Source organism: Glarea lozoyensis (assembly GCF_000409485.1).
Source record: "Glarea lozoyensis ATCC 20868 chromosome Unknown GLAREA6, whole genome shotgun sequence".
Taxonomy (NCBI): domain Eukaryota; kingdom Fungi; phylum Ascomycota; class Leotiomycetes; order Helotiales; family Helotiaceae; genus Glarea; species Glarea lozoyensis.
Genome location: NW_007361001.1, coordinates 2,075,359 through 2,094,935, shown reverse-complemented (window position 1 = coordinate 2,094,935; position 19,577 = coordinate 2,075,359). Strand labels below are relative to the sequence as shown.

At 45.5% G+C, this 19,577-nt stretch overlaps 6 protein-coding genes across 6 annotated transcripts; 4 read left to right on the top strand and 2 right to left on the bottom strand.

Annotated features, from left to right (window-relative positions):
- Positions 1-1,796: 1,796 nt before the first annotated feature.
- On the top strand, positions 1,797-4,284 carry GLAREA_03011 (Arginase/deacetylase; the record flags this gene model as incomplete). The annotated part of the gene is made up of 4 exons (XM_008088096.1): positions 1,797-3,403; positions 3,453-3,516; positions 3,564-3,825; positions 3,875-4,284. The coding sequence occupies 4 exons, from the start codon at positions 1,797-1,799 to the stop codon at positions 4,282-4,284; spliced, it is 2,343 nt and encodes a 780-aa protein (XP_008086287.1).
- A 1,174-nt stretch (positions 4,285-5,458) lies between these two features.
- Positions 5,459-7,642, top strand: GLAREA_03010 (P-loop containing nucleoside triphosphate hydrolase; the record flags this gene model as incomplete). Its single annotated transcript, XM_008088095.1, has 7 exons — positions 5,459-5,530; positions 5,725-5,894; positions 5,991-6,047; positions 6,099-6,219; positions 6,271-6,708; positions 6,771-7,319; positions 7,382-7,642. The coding sequence occupies 7 exons, from the start codon at positions 5,459-5,461 to the stop codon at positions 7,640-7,642; spliced, it is 1,668 nt and encodes a 555-aa protein (XP_008086286.1).
- Positions 7,643-10,831: 3,189 nt separating this feature from the next.
- GLAREA_03009 (Class II aaRS ABD-like protein) lies at positions 10,832-11,858 on the bottom strand (the record flags this gene model as incomplete). The annotated part of the gene is made up of 3 exons (XM_008088094.1): positions 10,832-11,415; positions 11,462-11,679; positions 11,737-11,858. The coding sequence occupies 3 exons, from the start codon at positions 11,856-11,858 to the stop codon at positions 10,832-10,834; spliced, it is 924 nt and encodes a 307-aa protein (XP_008086285.1).
- A 403-nt stretch (positions 11,859-12,261) lies between these two features.
- Positions 12,262-12,879, top strand: GLAREA_03008 (uncharacterized protein; the record flags this gene model as incomplete). The annotated part of the gene is made up of 1 exon (XM_008088093.1): positions 12,262-12,879. The coding sequence occupies one exon, from the start codon at positions 12,262-12,264 to the stop codon at positions 12,877-12,879; it is 618 nt and encodes a 205-aa protein (XP_008086284.1).
- Positions 12,880-13,244: 365 nt separating this feature from the next.
- Positions 13,245-14,142, bottom strand: GLAREA_03007 (P-loop containing nucleoside triphosphate hydrolase; the record flags this gene model as incomplete). The annotated part of the gene is made up of 5 exons (XM_008088092.1): positions 13,245-13,381; positions 13,445-13,525; positions 13,579-13,968; positions 14,050-14,062; positions 14,122-14,142. The coding sequence occupies 5 exons, from the start codon at positions 14,140-14,142 to the stop codon at positions 13,245-13,247; spliced, it is 642 nt and encodes a 213-aa protein (XP_008086283.1).
- A 662-nt stretch (positions 14,143-14,804) lies between these two features.
- On the top strand, positions 14,805-19,307 carry GLAREA_03006 (Chromo; the record flags this gene model as incomplete). Its single annotated transcript, XM_008088091.1, has 1 exon — positions 14,805-19,307. One exon carries the CDS (start codon positions 14,805-14,807, stop codon positions 19,305-19,307), a length of 4,503 nt encoding a protein of 1,500 aa, XP_008086282.1.
- Positions 19,308-19,577: the final 270 nt, after the last annotated feature.

Below are 19,577 nucleotides of genomic sequence, written 5' to 3'. Positions count from 1 at the left end.
GTACAACTTTTTAAAATCCCCGTTAAATTGGTAAGAAGATATAATGGGCAATATGGGTGCGAAACGACAAAGGTGGGGCTGATCAGTTTCCTGATTATGAGAATCTATAACAATACAATAAGTTCTTCTATATTAGTAGAATAGATTTCAGAAAGAGTTGACAGGGTATTTCTTACTCAAAATGATTGATAGAACGGACTATCTGTCTTTGAAAGGAAAATGTTACCAATTGTGTCGTTTAATCAAAACCCTCTTTAGAATTTACAACGGTTCGTCAATTTGATTTAATGAAATATTAAAAATGTTCAAAATAATTGATCAAAATGCCACATTTCGTCAAATATCATGTTTTGAATTCTTATTCCTAAAGCAATCTCAATATTCTGGATTAGACTGTAAGATTTATCAATTTCAATAGTTTCCAAAAGCCATGGGCCAGGTGTGGATATGATTTATTTGTAAACAACTTTCGGAATGTATTGTTCACTCCAAAGAATAGGAAAGTTACACGATGCCCCATTAGGTTGATGGAATAAATGTTGTATTTCCACTGTGGCTGCGCTTGTTACTGGATGGCGCTATTTTACTTAATATTATGAAATCTTGTGGTGGTCTTGAACATATATCAAACTTTGTCAGTTAGAAAGATGTATTTTCTGATCAGTTCAACTAACGAACTGAAGAGAAGGTTTTTTTTTAAAAGGATCAAAATTGAATAGATTAGTGGAATTACGATATTTTAAACTTGACTAACTAAATAACAAGTTTCGGTAACGTCCATGGTAGCTATTGCTCTATGGCAAGATCCTCCTTCCAGTCTTCAAAGATCTCTGGTAGTGTAGAGCGATGCACAAATTACTTAATATAATCAACATCACGCATTATTGACTGGACCAAATTGATATTAAAATGTGTCAACTTGATCGATAAAACATTATGTTTAGACAACTATTCATCTTGTCTTGTCCACAGCGATGCACCTAAAAAAGGGTTGCCGCTTTTGGCTAAGCTCGAACCCTCTTCACGAATCGCGTCGTCCGAGATCGTGTCTCTTCTCATAATTCTACCTGCAACTTCCCACCGTCACCGAAGCCGATTGCACTTCTACGATCCTCTGATAGGGACCCTCTTCCATCTCTATACGAATACTTAATTTTAGAGCAGCGACACCGACACAACTTCCTTTGAAGTTGCACTGGGTTGCTGGCCCTGCGGCAAGTGTCTTTATAGACAATAGTAAGTTTATAAACTGCTTATATTCTACTGTTCACCTTTAAATGCAATGCTTGACAAGCCAGACTGCTTTTGACCAGGCATGTTTTGCCAAGCATTGCCTCTCATATCGCAGCATCAGTCGTGGCCCGAAATGTCTCGTGACATTCATCAAGCTCAATCCTCAATACCCTCCTATTGTTTTAGCCTCTCTACCAGCTCTTCATCGATGATTTGTTACTACTTTTGGTTTCTGAGAACACATAAAAGTGCGCCTCTTTCCTCTCCTGGGCCAGTTAGTCGCTGAGCACACGACTGCTGGACACTGTCCGTCCTATTTTCTACCTGCCCTTTTCCACTTCGAGGTTCATGCAGACCATGGCTAATAATATTCACAGATCTAGCGCAAAAGCTAGACTTGTTTGTCATCGCCGCGAGCCTGACAAACCTGTTCCAGCATTCCAAGGTTCTGAGAACTGAGTGCCCTGCGGCTCGAAAGCTTCACAGGGTAGGCGCTCGCATGTCACCTCGGCTTGAAGCATTAGGTCTCATCTGTGACTTTGTTCAGCCTTCCTATCTTCAAGATGGATGCACCACTTTCGTCTACGGTGTTACAGAGCAGCGAGATAGACACTCTCATGCGAGACAACGATGACACTTTCGCGATTAACGGCGTCGTACAGAACGGGTTTGTAGACCCAAGAGAGCTACAGCCATATCCAAGCCATCTAGAAAAACCAGATTCTGTGACGGAATCACTAGATCACTCTCAGTCATCAGAATCTGTCACGAAATTTTCGGGCAGGAAGCTCTTCCTGCCTACGGGATGTTGTTACGATGATAGGATGAAATTTCACGCGAACGCAGATTACACAGAGAACTCACATCACCCTGAAGATCCCCGCCGAATAGGCGCCATTATGGACGCTTTCAGAGAAGCTGGCCTAATCTACAGTGGTTCTGAGCTTGAGTTGGCTGAAATATTGAAGAACTCGCCGACGAAGTATCTATGGCGTATTCCGGCACGAGAAGCTCGGAGAGATGAGATTTGCCTAGCACATACACCGTCTCATTACGAGTGGGTACGAGAGCTGGACAACAAGAGTTCTGCTGAGCTACGAGCCATGACGTTGGCCTTTGATGAGGGAAGGAAGTCTTTATATGTTGGTAACTTGACATACTTGGCGGCGCTTGTTTCCGCTGGAGGTGCTATCGAATCTTGCAAGCGGGTTGTCGAAGGGCAGCTGAAAAATGCGATTGCTGTGATACGGCCGCCTGGCCATCACGCAGAACATAATGAGTCGATGGGGTTCTGTATATTTAACAATGTCCCAATCGCTGCAAAAGTCTGTATGCAGGACTACCCCGAGATTTGTCGCAAAGTGCTTATTCTCGACTGGGACGTCCATCATGGCAACGGCGTACAGAACATCTTCTACGATGATCCAAATGTTCTCTATATCTCGATCCATGTCTACTCAGATGGTAGTTTCTATCCTGGTAAAGGTGACGATCCTGACGCTCCAGACGGTGGCATTCCAATGGTTGGATCCGGTCCTGGGGTGGGCAAAAATGTCAACATCGGGTGGCACGCACAGGGAATGGGTGATGGAGAATATATGGCCGCTTTTCAGAGGATTGTAATGCCTATAGCCCAGGAATTCGATCCCGATCTCGTCATTGTATCCGCTGGATTTGACGCTGCGGCAGGTGATGAACTTGGGGGTTGTTTTGTGTCGCCGGCCTGTTATTCGCACATGACGCACATGTTAATGTCCCTGGCCAACGGCAAAGTGGCCGTCTGTCTCGAGGGTGGTTACGACTTGACGGCGATTTCGAAGTCGGCGCTCGCTGTTACTCAAACTCTTATGGGTGAACCTCCTGAGCGTATGGAGATTCCACCCATCAATCATAAAGCGTCTAAGGATTTGGAGCAGGTCAGGGCGGTACAGAGCCGTTACTGGAAATGTATGCGTCCTGGCATCAACTTGGTCGCGGAGCTGTTAGATCGAGACGCTATCAGGTTGAGCACCGTTGCTAGGGGATATGAAAAGGGTATCTTGAGCAAGAAGCACAACATGATCACCATGCCAATCCTTCGTAATAAGCTGAACAAGATATTCGAGGATCAGGTGTTGGTCACGCCTCAGATTCACACTGCAAAGAGAATACTCATTCTACTTCATGATCCGTAAGTCACCCCATTTCCAGGGCCACAAGTAAATCGTCTGACAAGGCAGTCCTGCGATATTCGCTCAACCCGACGTTATTAATAATTCTATCGCGCCTCACAACGGATTTATGGTAAGTTTGTTCATCTACACGAACTTTCTCTCTCTAATTCTAGTTAGGCTGCGGATAATTTCCCATACATCGACTGGGCGATCGAGAACAAGTTCGGAGTAATCGATGTGAACTTCCCAAAAGAGATACCAAAAGGGGACATTAATCCATTTCTACCTAACTCTTCAGAACAAGATGTCCAAACACAGTTTCAGGAATTGCTCAGCTACTTGTGGGATAATCATCTTCAAATTAATTCGGGTGCACCTATCGTGCTACTAGGAGTCGGCGACGCATATCTTGGAATTAAGCAGCTACTTACAGCCCGTGGTATGTTTCCCCCCTACTCTATCCAATGGAGATTTCTAACCTTCAACAGAGGTCAAAGATCGGATCCCCTGCGTCCTAGCATTCGTAACCGGCTCTCTACGTCCTGTGAAATCTGAGACAGACCCCGGCCTGTCGAAATGGTACAAGGAAAACTCCCTTATATACGTATCTTCAGATCACTCATGCTGGAACGATGAGGAGAATGCCAAACGTGTTCGCAAAAGCCGGTTTGGACATGTTAAGAAGAGTGAAGTTACTGGATTAGGTCGAATGATGAAGAAGTACCAATCAGAAGCTAGCGAATGGCTTTTGAGCCAGGTGGAAACATGGGAAGCACAGCGAGTCGACGATGAGACAGAAGATGAAGCAATGGCGGAAACGAGTTCGAGGACGGTGAATGTGCCTGGTCTTGGATTGAGTGGCATGAATGGGGGTGGAGGAGTTGTTGCTAGCGCGTGAGATTGAGAGAGTTGAGCACTGTATTGCATCAAATGGGCAAATGTATGGCTTCATGGTAGCGATGCATGGGGATGGCTGCTGGTCTAGGCATTTTGTTGGCTGTTATTCGGTATTCAAAGCATAGCTTAGAGACGGCAACATCATTATCATTAGCTACAAACCAAATGATAACTACCAACCCAAAATATCGGGATTTCAAGAAGCAGACATTGGATGGCGGTGTCTCTACTAATTTCTATGCATTCCCACTGAATGTGAATTAACAACGTGAGGAGCTCGCAATGGTCGGCGTTTCTGGCAAGTATATAATGCACAATAGTGTATAAAACACGATTAAGTGCTAGCGGGGTCGTTGTGGTGCAACCACCTGTGGACAACCTGAAAGACAAATGGCCGTCGAAATGCGATATTCACTTATAGTAATTGACGAAATATCGTGATTTCGTCAATTGCTTTCAGAAACTATACGAATTCGTCAATTGTTCTCAACGAGTAACGTCTATAACCATGATTGAATGGTAGCGTGATCGTTATGGCTCGAGTGCAACCCGCGGACAAGATATATGGCTGTCGAAACGCGATATTTACTTAAAGTAACAGACGAAATATCGTGATTTCGTCGAGTGCTTTGAGGAATGATATCTTCAATAGTATCGTATTTACCTGAGAATTAAGGATGACCAGTTTTGATGGCGACGAGGGAATTTCCGGAACGGATCCAAAGAAAAGCGGCGGCCAATATAATAAGTTATCCTCGAGGGAAAAGGAGAAACGATCATCTTCTGATCACTAGATCTTGAAAATACTCTTAAACTGCAAAATATTTTATGTATGACGGCTGCTAGATATGCCTGGATTGATGACTACGAACTCTTCGACAAACTTTATTGATGCTTCGATTCTTCGGTGGAGCTTTTCGAGAGCCGCTTGTTGCTATGTTGATGCCCCACCGTCCTCTAATAGGCTCGCCTTCACTTTGCAGCCCCATATTCACTCATCACGTGGTCTCAACGCTAGCGCTGTCTGAACTCTTCTCGTTCCAATCTCAAGCCGTCGAACTCGTCAAGAAGGTTCTTGTCATCAGAACAATCCCCCCATCTCAATCTCCTCTCCCGTCAATTGCGTTTGCAATTGAATTCATCTCCCTTTCTTTAATACATACACTCTGGTCATCATGTTCAGGAACGCTCTCCGACAGTCCAGCCGGACGGTGGGCGCAATCTCTGCATCCGGCAGAGTCGCAGCGGTACGTACCCAGCAGCCACCGCAAAATATCTTTTCGAGCTTAGATTCAGTCGCCATACATGCCTTCATCTTCATCAAGCTTAATTGGCTCCGGGTGATGATGAGCGTTGGCGGTTGGAGCTCTGCACCTTTGCATCGAGCTCGAGAAAGCTCCTCTTCGTGTTTTTCGGGCTTCGGCTAACATCTGGTTTACAGGGACGAACCGCCGCGCCAGCAGCCTTCAACGCAGCATCGAAGCAGGCCCGAAGCTACGCATCCGAGTCGAAAGCCTCCCCAACAGAAGTCTCGTCGATCCTCGAGCAGAGAATTAGGGGTGTTAAGGATGAGGCCGGTCTCGCCGAGACTGGACGTGTCCTGTCTGTTGGGTACGTCGATCAATACCATAAATGCTCGACGAAGAACGAAAGGGCAATAAAGGGTGGCTGTGGGTATGAATATAGGGCTGACTAGAGATTCAACAGTGATGGTATCGCTCGTGTCCATGGTATGGCCAATGTTCAAGCCGAGGAGCTTGTCGAGTAAGTTTTCGCATCTGCATCATTGGGGTGCACTTCGCTGAACAGCAACAGATTCGCATCCGGTGTCAAGGGGATGTGCATGAACTTGGAAGCTGGTCAAGTTGGTGTTGTGCTTTTCGGTTCCGATCGTCTGGTCAAGGAGGGTGAGACTGTTAAGCGTACCGGAGAGATTGTGAGTTGAGGCGAATAAGTCTAGGTATACAATTTGCTCATTGCTATGCAGGTCGATGTCCCAGTTGGACCTGAAATGTTGGGCCGTGTCGTCGATGCTTTAGGAAACCCAATTGACGGAAAGGGACCAATCAAGACCACCGAGAGGCGTCGTGCTCAATTGAAGGCACCCGGTATTCTTCCTCGACGATCTGTCAACCAGCCCGTACAGACTGGTCTCAAGTCTGTTGACGCAATGGTGCCAATTGGACGTGGTCAGCGAGAATTGATCATTGGTGATCGTCAAACCGGAAAGACCGCCGTCGCCCTCGACGCCATTCTCAACCAGAAGAGATGGAATGACGGAAACGACGAGACCAAGAAGCTCTACTGTGTTTACGTTGCTGTTGGACAAAAGCGATCAACCGTTGCCCAGTTGGTTAAGACCCTCGAGGAGAACGACGCCATGAAGTACTGTGTCATCGTCGCCGCCACTGCTTCTGAGGCAGCTGTAAGTTTTTTTTACCCTCAACTCTCCCATCCAGGAGAACATGTTACTGATACAGAGAGCAGCCATTACAATATGTGGCGCCCTTCACCGGGACATCAATCGGCGAGTGGTTCAGAGACAATGGTAAGCACGCCTTGATCGTCTTCGACGATCTTTCCAAACAGGCCGTCGCATATCGTCAAATGTCTCTCCTTCTCCGTCGCCCACCAGGACGTGAGGCTTACCCAGGAGACGTCTTTTATCTCCATTCTCGACTTTTGGAGCGTGCCGCCAAGATGTCCGACAAGCACGGTGGTGGTTCCTTGACTGCTCTTCCTCTCATTGAGACCCAGGGTGGTGATGTGTCCGCTTATATCCCAACCAACGTCATTTCAATTACTGATGGACAAATTTTCTTGGAGGCCGAACTGTTCTACAAGGGTGTTCGCCCAGCTATCAACGTCGGTCTCTCTGTCTCCCGTGTCGGATCTGCTGCCCAACTTAAGGCCATGAAGCAAGTTGCTGGTTCCCTGAAGCTTTTCTTGGCTCAATACCGTGAGGTCGCAGCTTTCGCTCAATTCGGTTCCGATTTGGATGCCGCTACAAAACAGACTCTTAACCGTGGTGAACGTGTAAGTTGACAGTCTCATCCGCGAAGAGGCGCATGGCAGATTACTGACATTCACATTTACAGTTGACCGAGCTCCTTAAGCAGAAGCAATACTCACCTATGGCTGTCAACGAGATGGTTCCTCTTATCTATGCTGGTGTTAATGGACACTTGGACACTGTGCCAGTAGACAAGATTTTGACATGGGAAGCTGATTTCATCTCACACTTGAGGACAAACGAATCCGATCTGCTGGCCACGATTGACAAGGAGGGTGCGTTGAGCAAGGATCTCGAGGCGAAATTGAAGGATGTTGTCGTGTCTTTCACCAAGAGCTTCACATAAAAAGGGGGTTTGATTTGATATTACAAATTCTCCTCCGTCTATCATCTCCTTTGTCTTGAACATCCTAACACGATGTGGGGAGCAGATGTATTGAATTTGGGTTGTAGCGAAGCGGGGAGGTCGTTATGGAGCGGGATGGTAGATAGGTGAGGCTGTAAAATAGATGACCATCGATTTCTGTGTTGCTTTTTTTGTCTAAACTATTTTGTCTTCTTCTGATGGTGTCTCGTGGTGGAGGTGATTAATGCTGCTGCTCGAAGTCCAAATCCAAACATCGGATGGGTTTGCCTTGGATGGACAGCGAATAGCATTGGAATGGAAAAGCGAAATCAGTATTTTGGTGAATGGCAGAGGAACATATGAATGGCACTCGAAACACAATATTTGCTCAGGACAGTTGACGAACTAACCATATTTCGTCAACTGAATTGACGAATTAGTCTATTTCGTGTATCGTTTTCAGCAAATCAGATATGGTGCATTTGCTCAAGACAATTGACTGAATGTACGATATTTCGTCAATCAGGTTGACGAAATGGTCTAGTTCCGTGTACCATTTTCAGGAAATGAGATGTTTCTGTTGGAAAGAGAAGTTGTGTCGGAACATCAATATTATCTATTTACTATGATCACGCTTGGATTAGTTGTAATACTATTGTTATATATGGTTTTAGTCTAGTAGGCTTTTTTCGTGTATAAATAGATGACTTGAGTTTTGATATATCTTGTAGAGTTCCGGCACTATAGAGAATTGATTCGACACATGGATTTTAGTTTGGCGGTTCGGGTTCTTCTTCTCGGGAAGTTGTCTAACAGTCTAGGATAAAGATGATGAGTTGAGATATGTAGATGTTGTGGAGACGAGAGAAGAGGTCTGGAGCTGTGGAATGGGATGATTTGTCTAGAGACGGGGTTGTCTCGTGGTGGACAACATAAGTGATAACCTAAGGACAATGGATATTCGATTAGGTTGACCGAATCGTATATTACGTCAATTAGGTTGAGAAATTAGGGGTGTTTCGTGTATCGTTTTCAGGCAATGAGACGTTTCAGTTTTTGTTGAAAAAAGAAGTTATGTTAGAACATTAATATTATCTATTTACTATGATTAGCGTTGGAGTGGTTGGAATACTATTCTTAATTTCTGAGTGGTTTTGGTCTTGTGATATTTCTTTTTAGCATGAATGGATGACTTTTGATTTTGATAAATCTCGTAGGATTCTGGCAAATTAGGGAATTGTTACATCTAAATTTTACTCTGGCATATCAGGGGAAGAGTGTCTAGAATAAACAATGACGAGGCGATGTGTGAATGTGGAGACCAGGGAAGAGGTTCGGAGTTGTGGGATGGGATGGCCTGTGGTTGTCTCGTGGTGCGTAGTGTAAGTGGTAGTTAAAAGACGATGTTTATTCGATCCGATTAATGGAATCATGTTTCTTCAATTAGGTTGACAAAATGGGGATATTTCGTCTATCGCTTTCAGGAAATGAGACGTTTTGTAATCTTACAGGGTACGTCTCTACTAAGGAGTCATAAGGAGGCCCATGAGTTAATGCTACTTATGTCGATATTTTTTCTTCACCGCGAGACTGGAAGCCTCGAGACTAATAATATGTGAGCTGTGGGTTACGAAACTTATGATTATACTTAAAGTAGTATGTCATCTTGGAATATGGTTTCTTTTTAGTATATTGAGTTAACTTGTACTTCCAGTTCGACGATTCAGAAGTTGATTCCTTGAGGAAGTGTCTAGGGAAAAGAATGTAAGTAGAGGATATGTGAATCAAAGACCAAACAACGTTGCTTTCGACGCATCATTGTCGCCATCATCATCTATCTCGCCTAATTCTACCTTCCGAAAGTTGTGGTTTGTTCAGCGGCTATGTCAGTTACTGGTACGTACAACTTCGGGAATGGCGGCCACTCTAGTACTTGCGCCAGTTCAGCGCGGTGTTTTACCTATGCCTCAACCTAGAGTAGATGGGTTCCGCATTTTTGATGGTATAAATGTTACTATGTTTTTCAATTGATATAATGGCGTTTTCGACGAACGAACAAGGACAAGAATTCTTGTGTTGATCGTTGTAGCGATCTTGAGCGTGGGCAAACGGTCCAAAGTTACCTGAGTACACTTCAAATAATTGGGAAGAACTTAAGAAGAACATGAAATATGAGTTTAATGCAAAGTATGCTGTCCATATTGTGAACTCTATTATCTTTTCAGAGAAGCTAAAGAACGAGAAGAGGTAGACGGGTTTGGATGTGATAGTTTATGTTAGGCAATGTGTCAGAATCTCGGTTATTCTCAAGGAAAAGAGGATGATCCATGAGTACACCAGAAGCCGATGGTTCTTGCAAGGCATTCCGGGGCCGTAACTTGTGTATGTGAGGGCAGAGCGTTGCGGTTCTTGAATAGGAGGCTTGGCCTAAAGGAGGTTGTGAACTTGTGATGTTATTTGAGTGTGAAAATACTTCGATGGATGAGTTGGAGTTTGGAGTGGAGATTTGTGTATTGTTCATTTAATGGTCTGGTCAGAGAATGTAGTAATCCTACTTTTGGTTTCAAGTAATTCCTTCCTTTCAAATGGACAAGGTCTTTGGTAGAGGGTAGTTAGGACATAAGGTTCTGTCGAATGTTCTACACCTAAGCTTGCGGTGGACAGAATAAGTGGCAGTCGAAACGACATTTGGTTGATCAAGTTGACACAACCGTGTATTCGTCAGTTACTTTCAGGGAATGCGAAATTTTTAGACTCTCTTGACGAACAGTCTTTGTAGTTTAATAGAAGCACCTACGTATTCTTGAGTATATGTAGCTCAGACAACAAAATAGCCAGGTCGTTCTGCCACTTATCTTACTCTCTGCGGGCTAATGTAGGTTCTGAGTCTAAATAAGACTCTAATGTGGGCTGTTGGGTGACGCAATTGGTATTTGGATATGGACTTGAGAAGTGTGAGTTTTACGTACAGTTGGTCGATAATCCTCATCAGAACTAGACATTATATATGCCGAATACTACCAATACTCTGGGACAATACCAGAAACACGTCCTACCTTTTTCGCATTTCTTTTGCTCGAGAATGAAGGTCAAAAATACATTTCATTTAGTATGGTATTCCCACACGCCATTCATGTTCTCGAACACCAGAAACGCCACAATTTTGCATCCCATAGACACATCATAAATTTAAGCAAACAGTTTTCCAGTGTCCAGTTCATCAACGGGCATCGTTCTTCCACCACTCGTCCGTAAGCCCAACTCTCCCTTCTTCGCCAATCTCTCAACACCCTGCTCAGCTCGCTGATTGTATCTCCCTGCCTTCTTCGTCCGGATCTCACTTCTGACTTGGTTTGGACTGACGAACTCCTTGTTCTCATAGATTATTGGGCCTCCAAAACTACCTTCCTGGATCACGATTGGCGTGAGAACGAATCGTGGACCGATCTCCACCAAACTAATCTCTGTCTCTCTTCCGTGCTTTTGTTTTGGCTTTGGCTCTCCATCTACGGCGGCCGTGCTTTTCGATGGCTCAGTCTCGTTGATCTGGTAGTTTCGGATCCATATCTTGCCATCAGCTAGGGTGAAGCCCATTACGTGGTCTACAAAAGGTTTGGCTTTGCGTGCGCCTTTGGGAACGCCAAAGATGTGGAGGAAGAGTTCTTTAAGGACTCGAAGATGTGGTTCTTTATCGAAAGATGCGTCGAAGGAGAGAATTGGCCGCGAGCCTTTCAAGCAGTTTCCTGTGAAGTGGAGTTCTTCCATAGTATGTACTGCGGCCGGTTAGCTGTATCCTCAAATTCTTAGGAACGGACTTACAATTCTGCATATGCATCTTCACCGTAGGTCCATTGGGCGCCTTGCTCATCCATAGATATAAATCCTTACCTTTCCGCGCCTCGAAGAAGAAAACGTTATTGCAGTTATATAACTCGGCGAGTTCGTTTAGTTGATAGAGCTTTGATTTTGTATCAAGTTTAGCATCCTTTCTGCTGTGCGGTAACAGAGACGCCAGATCGTTCAGCAAATGCCGATGTCTATTCCATCAAATGATTAGTTTATGGTCCAGCTATTAAACTCTTCGCAGTGCATACCTATATGTGATACCTCTAGAAGATAATATCAGTACCCTCTGCTTGTTTCTTTTCACTCCATTCGCAGGCGCCTCCTCCTTCTGACCATTGGTCTTCGATAACGATTTATAGACTGAAGCCATTGTGTTGTGTGCGGCTTTTACTCGCTGGCGCAAATTGTGGTACAGAGCTTCAACTTTTTTTTGGAAGTTCTCGATAACCTGCGGGGCGCAGGGTAAATGGCGCTAGACCTATCGTGGAATCTGTGCAGCGACGGTGCTGCTGCATGAGCTTCACATGCTATTCTTCCAAACTTGAATTATTATTATTTTCATCCCATTCTACGAAGATCTAATAGTATTGCTTTGTTTTACGAAAGTTAAGATTTTCAGAATGCCTTTGATGGTCTGTTTTGAAAATGGGCTCCACCCAGAAACTGATGACGCTTTCTTTCCTGCTACACCACTAACCCATACCTACTAATACATCCATAGATCCTCAAGTTTAGCAGTTCATATCAGCGGTACATTAACGACCAAATTCACAATGGCATCACTAGCAAAGATCCGCGCCCAGCTACTCACGCATCCACCACCTCTACTACCACCTGGAAAAGCTCTTGTACCGTCACTCACGGCAAAGATAGCAGCCTTATCCCTCCATCCTACCTTAGAAGTGGTTCTACACATTCTCAATCAAGACCTACCATCTGCACACTTTCTAGTTAGACATATGCAGTCTGCGCCCGCATTTGAGGGCATGTTCTTGCATGGCATTTTACATCGGATAGAGGGGGATTACGACAATGCCAGAGCGTGGTATAGTGATGTGCGAGACAGCGAGATTTACAAACATGTTTGGGGAACACGAGGAATTGGTTGGAAAGAGTGGAAAGAGAATGAGAAGCAGAAAGAGGAGCTCGACGATGGCCAGCAGTTCCTAGATGCCGTCCAACAGTGTAAGGAGAATGCGGGTAACCCCAAGAAGGAAGAGTTAGAGTCGAAAAGTAAAGAGGAAATCGAGAGTGTCTACAGGTGGTGCGCCGACAAATTTGGGACAGAAAAGATGACAGATGCGAGCGAAGCCTGGGTAAAGCCGAGCGATGATATTAAGAAAATGGGAGAAGGTCAAGTCAGTGGTGAAAACGGCAGGAGAAAGTTCTAGGCACATATTACAATTTCTAAAGAAAATAATTAAGATAACACCCCGTTGAGTACTCATCGTGCAGCATTCATGAAAACCTGTAACGGCCATAACCCGAAAAAGGGCAACAACTACCTGCAGCCGCCAAACACAAAAAGTAACAGGAAGACAACCCTAAAACTGAGGAGAACGAAGTACCAGAATAATCATATCCTCAAAGGCAGATCAACTAGGCCCCTTGTGGACAGAGTTGCAAAAGCCGTGAACCTGAATTTCATGACTACCCATATGCTCCTTCCATGACATGTTATAGACGCCGCCTCGCCTTGTATTGACCATTCACCTAACAGAATATGTCCACGCATCGTAAATTGGTCAGGAATCATCTAGCAGCATTTGCCACCTTTCGCTGCGCCTTCGTCCGCGGGTTTGCTGAGTGAGATGTTCGTTCCGGCGCCTAGGTTTGCTTGTGCGGCGTCGCCCCCATTATCAAGAGTCTTTGCTGAGACGATTCTATAGATTTCTGCAGGAGTAGGAGTTAGTCACCACAAGTCACAAGATCATGAGCGTAGGGAATTGGCGGTACCTGTAAGGATGTTCTGGAAAGCAAGCTCGACGTTACTGGCATCAAGTGCTGAAGTTTCAATGAATGAAAGATTGTTTTCGCCTGGCAAGCGCATCAGCATATAGGACGATTGTTAGCAGCGTAGCTAAACCTACTCGCAAACTGCTTAGCTTCCTCTGTAGGCACAGCCCGTAGATGTCTCAAATCGCTCTTGTTTCCTACCAGCATAATAACAATGTTGGAGTCTGCGTGGTCCCTCAACTCCTTGAGCCATCTTGTTACATTCTCGTACGTCTGGTGCTTGCTAATGTCGTAGACGAGCAGAGCTCCAACGGCGCCTCGGTAGTACGCAGATGTGATGGCACGGTATCTCTCCTGCCCAGCTGTGTCCCAGATCTGTGCTTTGATTGTCTTCGCATCTACCTGGATCGACCGGGTTGCGAACTCAACACCGATAGTGGACTTGGAGTCTAGGTTGAACTCGTTGCGGGTGAAACGACTCAATAGATTGGATTTTCCAACCCCCGAATCTCCGATCAGAACCACTGTAGCAGAAGAAGGAAATGTCAGTATTCTGGCGGTATAGGAGCGCAGGCGACAGTTTGGGCGGTGGGGTTAAAGCTTACCCTTGAAAAGGAACTGGAGACAGAAGCATTAGCAGGGAAAGACGACCGGGAAACCAGGAATAGTTCACATACATCATATTCATCATTCGCCATGTTTGTGCGTGGGTATCGTGATGTTGTTGAAAGAGGAACGTTGCTCAGATCAACTGTTGTCGCAATGATATGCGGGCGGCTTTGTTCTTTGGCGAAAGAAGAGGCTCGTGTTCGACGTGGCTCAGGGTGTTTGCCTTGGCGTACTTAGGTATGGTCGAAGCAGCTGTGGCTCAGAAGATATACAAGTCGGGAAGAAGGAGTGGGGGAATAACAGTTTGTTTGGGTGATTAAGGAAACCGGCTTCAGCAAATTCACAACAACAACAGGATTATTCAAAAGTGACTCAACAGCAAAGAACAGATATTGTCGATGTCCTTTCACTCCTCCGCACTCAAATCCCTAGGAACATTTCGAAACGAGCCGCCGCACGTACCAAGTCACAGCTGGAGTATCACGTGACTGGAATGTCTTGTTTTGTACAACCACTGATACATCGACACTCCATCACATTTTGAATGTCTTGTTTGAAGATGCTTGCCTTATCTCTCAGTCACGTATAAGTGGGATATGCCCGCACTGTCTATGAAAAAGTAGCCTATTTTACGTTTCGTATCATCTCACCTTGGGCCATTGGGCCATTGACTCCCACATGCAGCACACGATCTGCCAAATGCTCCAACGACGTCCAAGGTCAGTTTCCAAAAATAAATATATATCCAAAAATGTTTGCCGCAGCTATTTCTCGACAGAAAGCTGCCTCGAAATCTTCGATTGACGATGACGACGATAATATATCTCTTACATCTACACAAGAAAGTGAATATTCTTCAGACCATGAGTTTGCCGTCGAGCGCATATTGGCCGAGAAGAAAGAGAAAGGAGGGAAAAGATATTTGTTGGAATGGGCTGACTACCCAATTGAAAGAGCGGCATGGGAACCCGAGGACAGCATTGTGGATCTATCCATGTTGCAAACCTGGAAAACAAGGAAGTCTCGAGAAGCAAGCGGAATTGAGAAGCCTTTTGATGTTGAAGGATATGAGGCAAAATTGAAAAAACTCAAACAAGAGAAAGAAGCACGTATTGCCCGACGGCAATTCAAAAGATCTCAACTAGGCATCGCGAACCGACATACGGAAGAAGGACAGGATGAGTCTGACGAGGAGGCTATTGTGGCGGACCCTGTGCACGCAATTGCTGATGGCAAAGCCGCAGTTCCACATCAGAGGGCTACGCACTCGAACTCCAATGCTCTTGTTAGTGGACTTGACCCGAAAATGCCTCAGATAACCTCGCGTCTTGTAAAGTCTCCCACTAGACAAGAGCGTCTTGCCGCAGTAAGTGGCCCATCGTCGAAGACCAATTCAAATGTGGAGACTTCAACCTCAAAGCGTGCTACTTTCAATATACCGAAGGCACCGCCAGTCGCTCCCAGGCCAAAACCAGTAAGAGCGGTCTCGTTGAGCGAACCCGCCCGGTCCAATGGACAAGTTCCAGCTGGGAGGAGCAAAGGAGCTCCACCAGGAAGTCTATCAATTCCCAAGAACCCCAAGAATGTCTTTGCTAAACGAAGTGTAACAAAAAGACGGCCGACTTTGCTGGAGAATTCCTCTGATCCCAGTAAACAAACAAAACATTTCACAAACATGCGTGTTGTTCGCAAAGCTGAACTGGCCGGCAGAGATAGAGACATAGCCCCTGATCCAACCGCTATAGGAGGTTTGTTCAAGCCTGGAGACAACCCAAAACTGCAACCAATTAAATCCGCGGACATTCGAAGACCGCCAGTCAACATATATGACCGCAGAGATTCTCGGCCTGGAGACGACAATACAAGTGATGCTGTTGATCCCCAAGGCTCGCGTCGTCCTTCTAATCCCATAGATTTGCCTGGAACTGGCAAAAAGATCTGTTATTTTTGGAATCTACATAAGGGAGCCGATATGGCTTGCTCGAAAGGTATCAACTGCTTTTACCTGCATGACTATATGCCGGGCGCTTCGATTGCAGAACCGCCGCCTGGTCATAGTAAAGCTTTAAAGCAGGTTGACGGTCCTTTTGATTACTCCGCTGAGAGCGATCTGACAGCGGATATAGACCCACAACCTGAAGGCTTATCGTACAGCCCTAGTGGTGATGTTGAAGAAAGTTCCAAGCAATATACATCAGAGCCTCTTCCAACTGATGGAGAGAGGACGAAAGGTACATTCGCTTTGATTTGTTGGTACTGGCACAAAGATGGGAGGTGCATCAAACACTCGAACTGTGATTTTCTCCACACCAACGATAGTCGATTCCCTCTATCAATACCATCAAAGTACCCAGGGAATCAACTGCCTCCTATCGGATATGCCCCCAAAACCCACAAATATGGCCGATGCCCATTTTGGGTAAACAAGAACGCATGCATATACTCAAATAACTGCCAGTTCTTGCATTCCGATGACTCTTCTATACCAGTAGCGAAAATGCCGGAAACCTGCAAGTACTGGAATCATGGAAAATGCAAATTCACTGCAGAAAAGTGTATGTACCTACATGAAAACCTCTCGTTGGCCAGAGCCCCAGGGACAGAGGATTTCCACCGACTTGAGGATAGGGAAAACGCTGCTCCACCTTCATTGTCCAAATCCACATCATCCGATTACCAGAAGAAACCCGCTCCCAAGAAGACAGTATCTTTTGGGCCAACAGAGTCGGCCACCTTTTTTGATGAGCCCGAAATTATGAGCAACGCATCGGAGCCTACTGAGGATTTGACAAATTTCGACGCAAAACACTCGACAGAAACCATTGCAATGCCACCGAAAGTGCTAAAGAAAGTCTCTGTAGACGACTATAGACGTAAAGGGGCGCTCAAAGTGCTTAAAGATCGCAGGAAAATGGTTCTCTTTGGAGGCAGTGGAGATCAGCAGGCTGTGCCATTGGATGTTGGTGAATTGGGCCCTGATACAAAATGGCGAGGAGCCTTTGCTGCACTTTCTGATATCAAACTTGACATCAAATGTGTGCACGGAGATATCAGTACACAGTTTCAGATCGGAAGGCATCGTGTTATTTGGGATGGTAGTTTGGTGCCCTTTGACATGGACGACTTTTCTGTTTCAAATGTGGTTGACAAGGTTGCGAGCCAGATGAAACTTCTTAGTTCTGGGCTTTTAGCATGCTTACCAGAGTTTAACATTCTGGTATATCCGAACGCAGCAGAAGAATGGAACTTTCTTTCCGAAAACCCTTATCCAGAAGAGGTGAGACTGAGATACATACTCTTCTGTAGCGATTTCGACATTTCCTCATTCGATGCTTTGCGCACAACTGTACCACAAACGTCCCCGAAGGTCAGTCGCGTGTCGTACAGGAAATCTTTAGTGGAAACAGTGCATGGACTCTCCAGAGACAGACTGCGGATTCCTGGAAAGAAAGAGCCCTCTCCCAATTTCTACTTAATGTTTCCGACGTACGCAAAAGATGTCTCACAGTTTTTTGCGAACTACCTAGAAGCATCTTTTTCGGCTTGTAAAGTCTACAACAGCGACGTAGAAGGATCTTGGAAATCCTTCATCAACCTACCTTCTGGTACGGTCATCATTCACGGATCCATTGCTGATGAGTTGGATGAGTTGCCGTATTTACAAAGCATGCTTCGATCATCGGGTCGACAATTTCAATTCTTTTACGTTACTGGCTTGAAGGGTAACTCTTTAACGTTCCCATCTCTACTAAGCCCCCTTTACCAGGATCAGAATTACATGAGCATCGAGGAACCAGCTAACTCAAATATTGGGAAAATTGGACTTGAAAGATTGTTTCCACATGGTGGTGTCATTTTCTTAACCCCTAGTTTTCTGGCTGCTGAACCAGAGCGGACATACGAGGTGCTTTGCTGGTTCTTCGGGAAAACGGCTGGACATGGAAAGATTGATAAAGCAACTCCAGGTACATGGAAAATCGCCTTATGTTGGGATTTTATAGGTTACATGCACGGGCTTGCCATTGCTAAGTCTGAGGAGCGCGATAGGTTTTTAGAGGAGAACCATGACAACCCCTCAAAAGACGCAGAAGCATCTGAACGGGGACTTGGATATGAAAATTGCTTGACCAGATTTAAGATCCATGGATTTCTCAATGAAGTATACGCCAGAGGAGAGCTTAAGTCTGTCAAACAGCACAATTCATATGACTCGGATTGTACGGTAGATTTCTACAACGATCCCGTGGTATGTCTCGGTCAACCTTGGACCGGAGTTGATCATGATGACGAGAAGTTGTTGACAGAGATGTTTGCAGCATGGTCACTCAGTCGATTGGACATTCTCCGCAGATTCGTAGTGATGGGAACTGGCCCGAAAAGCATCTTGAAGGCCAGACGGCTGAAGTTAGTTGTTGCCGGAACGGATTGTCCAAGACAAACTCCATTACACACCCAGACTTCTAGACTATCCACCTCTGCGAAAGACCCTGAGTTCAGCTTAAACCGGGAACCGGTCAAGACTAGTGCAGTAGGCATGACGTCGCAGAAGCAGAATGCTTTAGCAATTGCTGCTCGACTCGGCTCGCAACATTCTAAGAATCCGCCAGATGTCGGCACATCCCCAACTTCAAACAATGCTAATAACCTAATGGATATCGACTCTGAGATTCTCCATCTTATTGCAAGCGCCAGACCACCAGACACGCGTTTGCGGCTTGTAACCTCTGATGCTCCTTTCAACGAACCCTATGCCGCATCCCCTTCTTCGGGCTCGATATCTGCGCGGCCCCGGTTTTCTCCAGCACTTTCGTCAGAGGCTGTTGAAACCCATAACAGGTTTAGCAAAAATCCTCGCAGTTCCCCTAAGCCTGTTGTAGCGACTAATCGAGCTGATACAACGTTGAGCACACCGGCTTCCAATGCTGGTTCTAGAGTAGTCAGCAATGCCGCAAGTCCAGTTCGGCGTTCTTCGCTGGCCGACATCATGCCCATGGACATTGATTCCGATTTGTTATTTATGCCACCTGAAACTGAAGGCGAGGCTGACATGATGGATCTCGACACTACATTACTATTAGATGATGCCAAGGAACAACAGCCTGAAACGGAGTACAAGATGTTACAGTTCGAAGGCACAAAGACGTGGTATGAAAGAACGAAGCTAGCACGAGGCGGGCTTATGTGGGAGCATTTAGCAGTTATGTCTCTCGAAGACTGGGGCGCTTTTGGCAAATGGGTTAGTCTGAAGCACTGAACCGTTGACTCTTCCAGCTTGGCGTTCTCTCTACCTGATGTTTTCTTTCCTAGTCTGCGATGATTTTCTTACTTCTGTGTGCTAAATTTCACCCTTCTTGCTATTTTCCATATAGCTGTGGATCGAGCGCAGACCTTGTGTAGCCCCGAAAGATACCCACTTGTAGCAGTAATCATAGTCTTCCTAGCAAATCAACGAATTAGAAAATGCAATCTACTCTTTTGATGTAACCCCTCAACGAATAAGCCTGCATGTGTTCTGCAACGCGAT